Raw genomic sequence first — 12,126 nt, forward strand, 5'->3', positions numbered from 1 at the left:
ACGGTCCTCACTCCTTTCCCCCACCATCTCTCCGCCCCTTTCCATTTTTGTCAACATTTCACAAATATTTTCATTTTTCAAGAGAAAATAATTTTTAATTAAAAGGTAATTATTTATTATTCTGTCTGTGTGTCTGTCTCTCCCCTCTCTGTGTCGGCGTCCTTTTTCCGCAAATGCCTTCCCAAATTGCATAAACACATCACCATCAAATCACCACACCCGGACCCCACAAATTCGCGGCCATGGCTAGAAGATCCGTGCAACTCCTCCGCTACCTGCTCCCGAAACCAACCGCCCTGACCCTCGCCCCCACCGCCACCCCGTCCCGATCCGTAACCTACATGCCCCGCCCCGGAGACGGCGCCCCTCGTGCCGTAACCCTAATCCCCGGCGACGGCATCGGTCCTCTCGTCACCAATGCCGTCGAGCAGGTCATGGACGCGATGCACGCGCCAATCTACTTCGAAACCTTCGAGGTCCACGGCGACATGCCGAAGGTCCCAGATGAGGTGATCGAGTCGATCAAGAAGAACAAGGTGTGCTTGAAGGGCGGGCTGGCGACGCCCATGGGCGGCGGCGTGAGCTCGCTCAATTTGCAGCTGAGGCGGGAGCTCGATCTCTACGCATCCCTTGTCAACTGCTTCAATCTGCCGGGGCTGGTGATGAAGCATGAGAATGTCGATATTGTCGTCATCAGGGAGAATACTGAGGGCGAGTACTCTGGGGTCGAGCATGAGGTCATTCCTGGCGTCGTTGAAAGCCTTAAGGTATCATCAAATCACTGGGATTTTTGGATTTTTAATTTAATTATATTTGGGGTTTTGTTGTTATTTGATTTATTGGTTGAATTTTGTCGTTTTTAGTTAATTAACTATGTTTAACACCAATTGGGAATGTAATAATGATTAATATATAACATTATACTTTCGAGAGAGATTTTTATATGTGCCCGAAACACGGAATAGGACATCATGTATCACTATGCAAGTGCTGAGATAGTTGCGTTAAAAATTAAAAAATTCCTCCATTTATATAATTACATGTAACGTATCATCTGTCTTCCTGGCGCATGATGAAAAGTTTTATTCTCTTGTGACTGATTGTTGGGATTGCACCAACCTTTGTGGTCCCACGTTGTGGAACCATTGGAAAGACTATTGCTTGAGAGTGAGACTAATCTAGTTGAGAGATTGTTATCCATCTCTGAGGTATATCTTCATGTGAGTGTCTCACTCATTACGTGACACTCAAGATTTTCTCACGTCATAGTGTCATATATAGGACGTCCTCTCACAATGTATGGTGGACTGACGTGTGTTTTTGTGAGTCGGGGGTTCAATGTGAGAATACGCAAAAATTTCTTGTATTCATTGAAGTGCATTTCTCGTATTTTTCAATTGCAAGTGAAATAGTCCCATATTTTGATTTGCTGCTGGTTGAGTGGATATATGTTGATGGATTTGTGGTTTATAGCAATTTTGAATGGATTTTCTTGTTATCTGCATAGTTTGGGTTATATTCGTCACTTATGCTTACTCTTTTGCTAGGTGATCACAAAGTTCTGTTCGGAGCGCATTGCTAGATATGCTTTTGAGTACGCTTACCTAAACAACAGAAAGAAGGTGACCGCTGTGCACAAAGCAAACATTATGAAGCTTGCAGATGGTCTCTTCTTGGAGTCCTGCCGTGAGGTGGCCACAAACTATCCTAGCATCGCATACAATGAAGTCATTGTCGATAACTGCTGCATGCAGCTTGTTTCAAAGCCAGAGCAATTTGATGTCATGGTATGCCATTTACAATTCATTGAAATGTTTGTCTATTTTATTTTATGCTGCCTAGCTTTGCTATTATTCACTGGAGAGCAGGGCGTTCTGTTAGTGGGTCATTTTTCAGCCGGCAAGGATGCCTCTGAAATGAGGCACCCGTTATGGTTTAGAAGATTTGATGTTATATCAGAGACAAAAACTGTGGATTATGCATTTTACTGCATTCTTTCTGTTGAGAAGTGCCTGATTGTAATGGAACATTTTTTCGTGTTAGAATAAAAAGGAAGAGGAGAGAAGAGGCGAAATTGTTTTCCGTTGTGAAGCATGCTGATTTCGGTTTTGCTTGCAGGTGACACCAAACCTTTATGGTAATCTAGTTGCAAATACAGCAGCTGGTATTGCTGCTGGCACCGGTGTCATGCCAGGAGGTGAGGTCTTCTTTTTAAATTGCTGTCTCAATGTCCTTGAGAAAAATGTGGGAAAATGACATCCTACTCCATGCTTTCAACAGTATGTTTCTCACGGCAAATTAACAATGATGGCTCTGATGTTTTGGTTGCAGGCAATGTTGGGGCAGATCATGCTATTTTCGAGCAAGGCGCTTCAGCAGGAAACGTGGGAAATCAGAAAATACTGGAGCTAAAGAAAGCAAACCCAGTGGCCCTGCTTCTCTCATCCGCCATGATGTTGAGACATCTGCAATTCCCTTCCTTTGCTGATCGACTAGAAACTGCGGTGGCACGAGTAATATTGGAGGGTAAACGCAGGACAAAGGACCTTGGAGGACAGAGCACCACCCAAGAGGTTGTTGACGCGGTCATTGCTGCCTTAGATTGACAGAGAAGTGAAGAGCAGGTATTCATTGTTCAGCCACTGTTCATTGCCCCATAGCATTTTTTTCGATTTGGCATGGGAAGCGTTTACCTGCCAGAAATTTTGAAACGTTTTTAACATAATTCTTTGATTACCACCTCTACATAATTCACAATCTTTGTTTCATAATAAATTCAAAGATGAATAACTCTGATTCTGGTGTTTTAATACAAAGTTCCGATCTATCGTGTTTATGCTCAATCCGTCTGTGTCCATACTTGTATATCCATCCTCGCGAATGCAATTGCAGTTCTCAGATAACTAACTATATGCGAACTTCCGCCATACACACACAGCTTCAAGCCTTCAAGGTATGAAAACTGTTATCATCGTTGGATACACTGGCGTGCCAGTGGTGACACTGCTTCGACTCCGCTTCGGTCTTCTTGTGATTCGAATTCATCTCTCGCCTCGCCGCTTTTAGTCATCTCTTCTGATTCATCGTTATCTTCTTCTTTAGTGATTCTTTGCCGAGCATTGCTTGGTGAATGGCAAATGAGAGCTTAACATGAATTTGACAGTGAGCTGAGCTCCCCAGAGGGCTAAAAAGTAAATAAATAAAAGAAATCAAGGGCGACAATGGGCTCTTCTTGTTGGGTTCCCTGAGATTGGGTACCCAAAAATACTCTTAATTGGGCACAAATATGGACCATTTTAAGGTACCATATGAATTTTCTCAAAAAAAAAAAAAAAGAATAAAAATTGTACCTGAATCTCAAAAAACAGCAAAACAAAAATACACCCCTCCCAGACCTCCCCCATTGGCCAACTCCCTCCCGGAGACCTGCACCGTCCACCCCAGAGCGGTGGTCTGTTCCTGAATCAGGACCATAAGGGACCGGTTTCTGATAGGGTGGGTGGTCGGTGGAATCCCAGACCGGATATATTTAATCCATTAACTAACTAATTAATTACTTTCTTAATTAATTTTATTTTTGTTTTAGTCTAATGAAAATTTTTAAATTCGATTCTTGTCAAAGATGAATTTACAATATATTATTACGACTCGCCTATTATGAGGCTCAATCAATTCCCTTGGTCAATTCCCTTACTTTTTTAGTGTAGATAACATTGCTTGTTATAAAACAAAAAAAATTGTTCAAAGGGGATTATGCAACTATTTTTCAGGAAAATCAAAGTCATTTGCCAGCCTGTCAAAAGTGTGCAGCTCTGTGAGTTCAGTGAAGGAGGTGTTGAAGCGAGACCATGGAAGAAAATATCTCTGTGAGTTCACTGAAGGAGGTGTTGAAGCGAGACCATGGAAGAAAATATCGAAAATATCGTCGATATATCGTCGATATTTTCGTTTTTTGACTTACCGATATTTTAATGAGTATCCAATGAGTTTTCGTCAAAATATCGCGATATTATCGATATTATCGCGATATTTCTCGATATTACTTATAATATCGCGATATTAGCTATAATATCGCGATATTAGTCCAAAAATTCCTGAAAATTTGGAAAAGTCTCAATTTTGTTTGACTTACCGATATTTTAATGAGTATCCAATGAGTTTTCGTCAAAATATCGCGATATTATCGATAATATCGCGATATTTCTCGATATTACTTATAATATCGCGATATTAGCTATAATATCGCGATATTAGTCCAAAAATTCCTGAAAATTTGGAAAAGTCTCAATTTTGAGCATAGAGGGGTTCAAACCCCTCCCACTTAACTCCTTAACGCCTTAACCACTGTACCACTTATGTTGTTGTGATAATAAGCTACAATATTTATATATATGGTTTTGTTTTGAATTCTTTTTACAAGAAACAAATTTGCACATATTCCAAATTTTTTGTGGTATTATATTTTAAATTGTGTCAATTAATTACTTAGTCAATGGCATGTGGTTTTTAATTTTTCTATTTTTTATTTGGTCACTTACATGGTAGGGCTGGAAAAAATTCCGGAAAATCCCAAACCAAACCGAAAAAGTCCCAAACCCAAACCGAAAAATCCCAAACCAAAACCATCCTGAAGTTCGGGAATCCCATCCTGAAAAATACCGAAGTATTCGGTTTCCTATTGACTTTTGGGTTTTGGTTCTTGAAAACCATTGCCATGGTTGCTAACTACTCTTCAAAATACACTCACTCTACACATAGAGATGATGAAGATAGTGAAAATTTTGAACCTCATAGGAACTCTATGTGGTACTAAGCCACTCATGTATCTTACCATGCAATGTATAAAGTGTAAAATATTGTACTAATTCATTATATATAAATGATTATGGTGTGTTTAGACTTCTTTCATTAATTTCTACATATTTTCTACACTCACAATGTTTGTCAGCTCGCTATATAATCAACTTGATAATGTTAAATCCATCATGCAATGCATTTCCTTCCAATTTTTTGTGATAAACTAATAGATAATTGACTAAATAAACATCCTGCAAAGTTTCAATAAAAATTTCCAAGTTTTTCTTACAATTTCCGTGGTTTCCATGTAATTTTTATCGATATCGATATTATCCCGATATTTCCATCGATATTTCCGTGTTTTCGGACTACCGATATTTCCGATATTACCGATATTTTCTTCCTTGAGCGAGACAACCTGCACCGTACTCCTCAAAGAAAAACGAGGAAGAGAGAGAGTATATGGAGTGTCGCCGGTGGAATCACAAAGCGACGATGGAGGTGGGTAGTCAACATGGAAGGGGGTAGTCGATGAGATTTTTGACTGGATAATACTAGGTAGACTAAATTTGTAAATAAGATTTTGTAAACTAAATGACATAAAAATTAATGATTGAATTATTACTTAAATATTGATAAACGTACTCTTCATATTAATGCCATATAATTTAATTTATAAATTTTATTTAAAAATTTAGTCTCTTTAGCATTAATTTTTTTTAAATTCCTTCTCTTTGAACGATTATATTAGAGTTATATTAGGAATTTTGTTGGCCTATTTATCAATGCCTATCATAAATGCAGAATGTGGCAAGTTTTTTTATAGTACAAGAACGTGGCAAGTTTTTAATTTCAATAATGAAATAGACGTATTAGTTAAGATTATATTCGTTGGGGAGGTAGATTGTCTGCCCTCCTGTTTGAGTGCCCTCCTCATTCCTTTTTATTTGTGCGGTCACGATTAAGTCACATTAACATTTTATATTCTTATTGCTTTTTGTCTTATTATCTTTATAAAAAAATTAATATAAAATATTGACGTGGCTTAACCGTGACGATACAAAATAAGAGGGATGGAAATGACACCCCAACAGGAGGGCAGACAATCTGCCTCCATTCGTTGGAACCCCAGGTCAACTAACGTGCTACTTATCTCTTTTTAAATATTGGATGAGAATCTTTTTTGGATTTTCTTCGTAAATGTCTTAGAAATTCTATACTTTATTTGTTTATCGTATATCATGTGATTAGTTTTCGTTAGATACTGTTATGTTTAATTTGAAATAAAAAAATTTAAAATAATTTATGATCGCATGTTGTACAATAAACATATAAAATGTGAAGATTTTAGGATTCTCAGAAAGAGAATCCAGACGAGATCCACATTCTTAAGTATTTGCTCAGCTAAAGTACATTTAAAATCTAGTGGGATCCATATTCTTAAATATTTGCTCAGCTAAAGTACATTGTGGCTTTTTATTTCTCGCGTACCCGGCCGGGAGGTATTCATTCAGGAGATGGGTTAGAACAAGAGTGGTTGTTTAACACTTTGACTAATGATATAAATATTTCGATTTGTATTTAATATTACCTTCATTTTGGAAAGAAAAAAAAAGTACATTTAAACTGAAACTTAAAGCGTAGGTTTTAAGAAGCATAAAATAAAATGTTCTCGACGAAATTATTAGGATTATGCATCGGTTGCAAGAAAGAATTTGTTTTTTTGAAGACGGTACGTTAATAAAAAACCAACAAAAGATTTTTATAGCTGACATTTTTTAATTGGAGTGAACTTTATCATCAAGAAACATCTCTCTCCACCACTTTGGTAGAGGGTTACTTGCATTTTTTTCTCAATTTGAATGTGTTTAATGTTAGAGAGACAAAATTTACAAACTAATGGGGGTGTATTCAATTGGGATTTTGAGGGATTTTAATTCTTTTAATGAATCTAGGGGTATTTAATCAAGATTTTAAGTGATTCTCTGAAATTCATTGTGTATTCAATTAGAATTTTAAGATATTTTATTAAAATCTTTAGAAATCCAAGTGTATTCAATCAGGATTTTGAAGAAGTTTATAACATTCTAGGTGTATTCAATTAGAAATTAATTTTAAAGAATTTGAGAAAGTTGAGGAATTAGAGGGAATTAGAGAGATTTCATAATGTATTTTAAACATTCACAAATCTCACATCTTCCCATGATATTTCGAGGGAATTGAATCAAAATTTTATATGAAATCTCTATAAATCAATTAAACTCCATAAAAATCCATGGATTTATAAATCCATTAAAGTCTTTCAAATTCTCAATTGAATACATCCTCTTAAATAATTTGTTATTAATAGGAATGAGTACATTTATCAACACTTAAGCAATAAACTAATTCTCAACTTCTATGTTTTTTAGTTTTCAAAATTTTATTTATAAATTAGTCTCACTATCATTACTTAACTAAAACATTTGGCTAGATAGATAGGAGGCAGATTCTTTGCCCTCCCACTTCCCGTACACTCTTGTTTTGTGTGATCATGGTTAAGGTACGTCAACATTATATATATATATATATATATATATATATTTATAGAGATAATAAAACAAAAAAAAATAGTAATATAAAATGTTAACGTGGTTTAACTGTGACTATACAAACAGGGCAGGGAGGGCACGGAGGGCACGGAAAGTGGAAGCATAGAGAATCTGCCTACAGATAGATAAGCCTGATTGTTACATCATTCATCCTTACCTAGAAGACTTCCATGAGTAGTTACATCATTCATCCTCACCTAGAGACTTCCTTGAGCAACCAACTCATGATAACATTGGACCACGAAACCTCATAGAACCAGTCACTCACTCCCTTATTCCCTCGTTACCTCCGTCGTCACGACCATGAACCATTTTCTCAAGGATTCATGGACTCGCTTGGCTTCCACTATCCGTCGCCGTCACTTGACTGTTAGTCTGCCGTTGACCCATCATACTTACCATCGCCAATGCTCTCATATTTCCGGGAACAATTCCGCGCCGGAGTCATGGAGTTCGATGGAGGGGCTAGTCCGGTGCCCGGCAAACGACGTGCCTTTGTCTCCGGTAGGATTCCTGGAGCGAGCTGCCAAGGCCTACACTCACCGGACCTCGCTGATTTACGGCTCGCTGAAATTCACATGGGGTCAAACCCATCACCGCTGCCTCAGATTAGCTTCCGCTCTGACCCAGCTGGGAATTTTCCCCGGTGATGTGGTCAGTTCTTTTATTTATTTATTCATGTTTTCTTTGTCTTTCATATTGAATAAGTCAACCCGTCTCAAACTCATACTGAAATCTGTGATTCAATTTGATCGGAAGCGCCTGTTTGGAGGCATTTCGTTTTTAGTTTTCATTTTTCGTTATCGAGATAAATGGAGAGTATATAGGAAAGAAGAGGGATGAAGAAGGGTAGAGGAGAAAACTATAAACTAAAACCGAAATGGTTATCAGACGGCCCGAAAACTTCTAGTTTGATCATTTACCTTCTACTCTTTTGTTACTATGTCAAAATATGATCAGTCAATTGATATGGCAGATGAAACCTGTATGCATGTTTGACTAGTTGATTCATTGACCAGGTTGCAACTTTGGCTCCCAATGTCCCAGCCATGTATGAGCTGCATTTTGCAGTTCCAATGGCTGGTGCAGTTCTCTGCACACTAAACTCACGCCTCGATTCGGCTATGATTTCTGTCCTGCTGAGTCATTCCAAGGCCAAAGTCGTCTTTGTGGATTACCAGTTACTTGAAATTGCCAATGGAGCACTTGATCTTCTTGCCCGAAAAACGGACACAAAACCACCTATTCTAGTTTTAATTGCCGATTCTGAGGGGTCTTCATCTTCCGAAGAATGTTTTTCGAGCACCTATGAATATGAAAGTCTTCTGGAAAAGGGACAGGTTGGATTTGAGATAAGAAGGCCAAAGAGTGAATGGGATCCTATCAGTGTGAATTATACGTCCGGCACAACATCCAGGCCAAAAGGGGTTGTTTATAGTCACCGGGGTGCCTATCTCAACTCCCTTGCTACGGTTCTGCTTCATGGAATCAACTCAATGCCGGTTTATATGTGGACCGTGCCTATGTTTCACTGCAATGGGTGGTGCCTCATTTGGGGGATGGCTGCTCAGGGTGGCACTAACATATGCCTCAGAAAAGTCAATCCGAAAGACATATTTGACAACATAGCTCTATACAATGTGACAAACATGGGAGGGGCACCAACTGTCTTGAACATGATTGTGAATTCACCAGTCAGTGACCGAAGGCCACTGCCTCACAAGGTGGAAATAATGACTGGAGGTTCACCGCCCCCTCCACAGATCCTCTACAAGATGGAAGAATTGGGTTTCGGAGTGCATCACTTATATGGTTTAACAGAAACTTATGGTCCCGGGACTTACTGCTCGTGGAAACCTGAGTGGGATTCTCTGCCTTTGGACGAAAGATCAAAGTTTAAAGCTCGACAAGGAGTGCAACATCTCGGTTTAGAAGGGGTTGACGTAAAAGATCCCGTCACCATGGAGAGTGTACCAGCTGATGGTAAAACAATGGGTGAAATTATGTTCAGGGGAAACACAGTTATGAGTGGTTATCTTAAGGACTTGAAAGCAACAGAGGAATCTTTCCGTGGTGGATGGTTTCGAAGCGGAGATCTAGCTGTGAAACATCCTGATAACTACATAGAAATGAAGGACCGGTTGAAGGACATAATCATATCTGGAGGAGAAAACATAAGCACGGTTGAGGTGGAAACAGTTTTGTTTAGCCATCCGGCAGTTCTTGAGGCTGCAGTTGTTGCACGGCCAGATGACCATTGGGGGCAGACTCCTTGTGCATTTGTGAAACTGAAGGATGGATTTGATCACATAAACGCTCAAGAACTGATCAAATTTTCCCGTGATCATTTGCCTCATTACATGGCTCCTCGGACAGTCATTTTCGATGACATACCGAAAACTGCAACCGGAAAGATACAAAAGTTTGTTCTGAGAGAAAAAGCAAAGGCATTGGGCAGCCTCTTTTGAACAACTAAAGTTGTAACAAGTGTCACTGGAAGGTATGTTTTCGGCGCTTTACATATAAGCAAGGCAAAATTACATAAACCAAACACTACCGTTGCATCTATATTCCATGCTTAAGTTTCTCTAGTGAAGCCACAATACCATTCCATACATGTTCAAGATTATATCAAGGGACTACAATTAGCTCATGTAGTGGCATGTGCAGGATGTCGATCCAGATCAAGGCGAATAATGTAGGGATAGACGACGGAACCGCAGTAGAGGTACTTTCCAATCTTGATCCCACTTGAAATGAGAAACAAATCAGGATCATAGTAGTCAGCAGTTGGCTCCCCATCCAAATTCACAGCAAATACGCCAGCATTCTTGTGCAAACGTGGCCTGCCTCCTGCGTATCGCTTCACAATGGCTAGGACTTTCCGGATAAAAGGATATCGATGTACTAGATCCCAGTATGGTGTAACGTTCTGCCAGTTTGTCATTGAAAAATGGCATGATCAAGATGCATCCAAGAATGTGTGGTCGAAATTTACAGACCAAGATTTGTCTAGCAAGAGAACGTTACTCGAACAATACTCTATTCCATTACTAACAATTGATGTGATATTTCAAAAGAGATAACGAAATCTTACCGTGATCAATGCAATCCAGTAGTGGCCTTCTCCATCATATCTGATATTATCAGGCAAGCCCGGCAAATGGTCGATAAAATTTTCTACACTCCCTTTTTTACTGCCTTGCAGGTAATATTTTCTACACCTTCTCCTGCAGTATTAACCATGTAGTATAGTTTAAAACTTTGTCATCCACACTTAAAACCAAGTGATTTTCGCACTTGCTTTTTCACCCCGAGCACTTTTCGCTATTTCTTTTAGCTCTATGATTGAATATACAAAAAGGCATAAAACATTTGAGAATGAGAATCGCTACTCGAGAAGAAACCACGAGTCTAGAAACATACATGACAGTTTCGCAGAAGACGACGAAGTTTTGATCCGGAGAGACTGCAACTCCATTAACAAAGTAGAGGTTGCGGACGAGCACTTTGGTCTCTTTGGTCGTCGGATTGTAGCTCAGAAGTCTACCATAAGGTCTGCCCCCTAAAAGGTCGGATTGTACCTCATGCAAGCTGTATTTGTACGAAGCATCTGTGAAGTAAAGCATGCCGTCTTGTGCTACATCCACGCTATTAGGTATCTTGAATTTTATGCCCTCGGCCTCATCTGTCAGCAGTTCCACTGTTCCATCCTCTCTTATCTTCAGTAGCCCCTAATCAAAACCCCAAGAAGAAGCAAAAGTAAGTTTGCTGATGAAAATGATTTTGGAACTCTCATTTTGTCCTCTCTAACCACAGAAATGTACTGTGGATTAGGATCAGACTGACCTTCTCCGTGTCAGCTACGTAAACCTCGTTGTCAGCGCCGTGAGCAAGTCCAAGCGGTCTCCCGCCGGTGAAAACCCAGTTCTCCACCACCGAGTCAGCAGCCGACTCCTTCACCGTGACTCGCTTAACCCACCCGTCAGCACAACCGGTGTAAATGAGACCCGACTTCGGATCATGAGCCACGTCTTCCGGTGCCACTAAATCCCCGGCACCCACAAACTCTGACCCTTTGAGCATGTGGGCATTACGTTTGGGAGCAGCCGCGACTCGCTGGGTCAACTCGTGAAGCGGCAGGGGAGCTGGGTGGAGCGTGTCGAGTTGGTAAATTAGTAGGACTATTGTTATTGGAGCCAGTACTGAGAGGATGAGAAAAGTTGAGGGCCATGAAGGTGTTTTTCTTGTGGGAGTGGGATGAGTGTCGTCGGAGGCTTGGGTTGGGGAAGGGGAGTGCATTGTTTAGTGACTCAGTGAGCTGTGGGAACTCGGTCTAGAAAATATTAGGTTTAGGTCGGATCAATATGTTTCATTCTTTCAGAGGAGAGAGAGCTTGCTCTCTTAAGTACTTAGATGAACTTTGTCTCCACACGTATTCAATCTTTCGATGTATCAAATGTCATAAATTTGAATAACTGAGACTGCGGACCGGGAGGCAAATTCAACAGTCAAAGTATGAGTTGATTGTGATTGCGAACCGGACCTCGCTGCTAAAAAGTCGATGACCAATTAAACCTGGACAAATATTCAAGTTGTTGATTTTTAGTCACAACTTGAACATGTATCTAGCTGTGATTGGTCATCAGCATGGGTTGCTGCTAATTTTTTCAGCAACCAAGTTCTATCCTGTGATTACATATACAAGTATTCATGAATTTACCAAAAGAATTATATT

The 12,126-nt window shown here is 39.6% G+C and overlaps 3 protein-coding genes across 3 annotated transcripts; 2 read left to right on the plus strand and 1 right to left on the minus strand.

The window, feature by feature from the left end:
- The first annotated feature begins 75 nt into the window (after window positions 1-75).
- LOC103401003 (isocitrate dehydrogenase [NAD] regulatory subunit 1, mitochondrial-like) lies at window positions 76-2,843 on the plus strand. Its single transcript, XM_070813824.1, has 4 exons — window positions 76-767; window positions 1,548-1,787; window positions 2,119-2,197; window positions 2,332-2,843. Exons 1-4 carry the CDS (start codon window positions 243-245, stop codon window positions 2,604-2,606), a joined length of 1,119 nt encoding a protein of 372 aa, XP_070669925.1. The 5' UTR covers window positions 76-242; the 3' UTR covers window positions 2,607-2,843.
- Window positions 2,844-7,486: 4,643 nt separating this feature from the next.
- LOC103401011 (isovalerate--CoA ligase AAE2) lies at window positions 7,487-10,522 on the plus strand. Its single transcript, XM_017323246.3, has 3 exons — window positions 7,487-8,042; window positions 8,408-9,888; window positions 10,059-10,522. The coding sequence occupies exons 1-2, from the start codon at window positions 7,692-7,694 to the stop codon at window positions 9,854-9,856; spliced, it is 1,800 nt and encodes a 599-aa protein (XP_017178735.3). The 5' UTR covers window positions 7,487-7,691; the 3' UTR covers window positions 9,857-9,888; window positions 10,059-10,522.
- LOC103401010 (protein STRICTOSIDINE SYNTHASE-LIKE 5-like) lies at window positions 9,851-11,898 on the minus strand. The gene is made up of 4 exons (XM_070813823.1): window positions 11,238-11,898; window positions 10,815-11,122; window positions 10,486-10,618; window positions 9,851-10,320 (listed from the first exon to the last, which is right to left on the minus strand). The coding sequence occupies exons 1-4, from the start codon at window positions 11,688-11,690 to the stop codon at window positions 10,039-10,041; spliced, it is 1,176 nt and encodes a 391-aa protein (XP_070669924.1). The 5' UTR covers window positions 11,691-11,898; the 3' UTR covers window positions 9,851-10,038.
- Between the last annotated feature and the right edge of the window lie 228 nt (window positions 11,899-12,126).

Source organism: Malus domestica, chromosome 15, assembly GCF_042453785.1.
Source record: "Malus domestica chromosome 15, GDT2T_hap1".
Lineage (NCBI taxonomy): Eukaryota > Viridiplantae > Streptophyta > Magnoliopsida > Rosales > Rosaceae > Malus > Malus domestica.

Excerpts from the sequence above, each read along its gene's own strand:
- LOC103401011 (XM_017323246.3), top strand. The coding sequence starts at position 7,692 with ATGAACCATTTTCTCAAGGATTCATGGACTCGCTTGGCTTCCACTATC. Across the intron at positions 8,043-8,407 it reads GAATTTTCCCCGGTGATGTG|GTTGCAACTTTGGCTCCCAA; the intron begins GTCAGTTCTTTT and ends TTCATTGACCAG.
- LOC103401003 (XM_070813824.1), top strand. The coding sequence starts at position 243 with ATGGCTAGAAGATCCGTGCAACTCCTCCGCTACCTGCTCCCGAAACCA. Across the intron at positions 768-1,547 it reads GCGTCGTTGAAAGCCTTAAG|GTGATCACAAAGTTCTGTTC; the intron begins GTATCATCAAAT and ends CTCTTTTGCTAG. Across the intron at positions 2,198-2,331 it reads CACCGGTGTCATGCCAGGAG|GCAATGTTGGGGCAGATCAT; the intron begins GTGAGGTCTTCT and ends TTTTGGTTGCAG.
- LOC103401010 (XM_070813823.1), bottom strand. The coding sequence starts at position 11,690 with ATGCACTCCCCTTCCCCAACCCAAGCCTCCGACGACACTCATCCCACT. Across the intron at positions 10,619-10,814 it reads GTCTTCTGCGAAACTGTCAT|GAGAAGGTGTAGAAAATATT; the intron begins GTATGTTTCTAG and ends TTAATACTGCAG. Across the intron at positions 10,321-10,485 it reads ACTGGATTGCATTGATCACG|AACGTTACACCATACTGGGA; the intron begins GTAAGATTTCGT and ends ACAAACTGGCAG.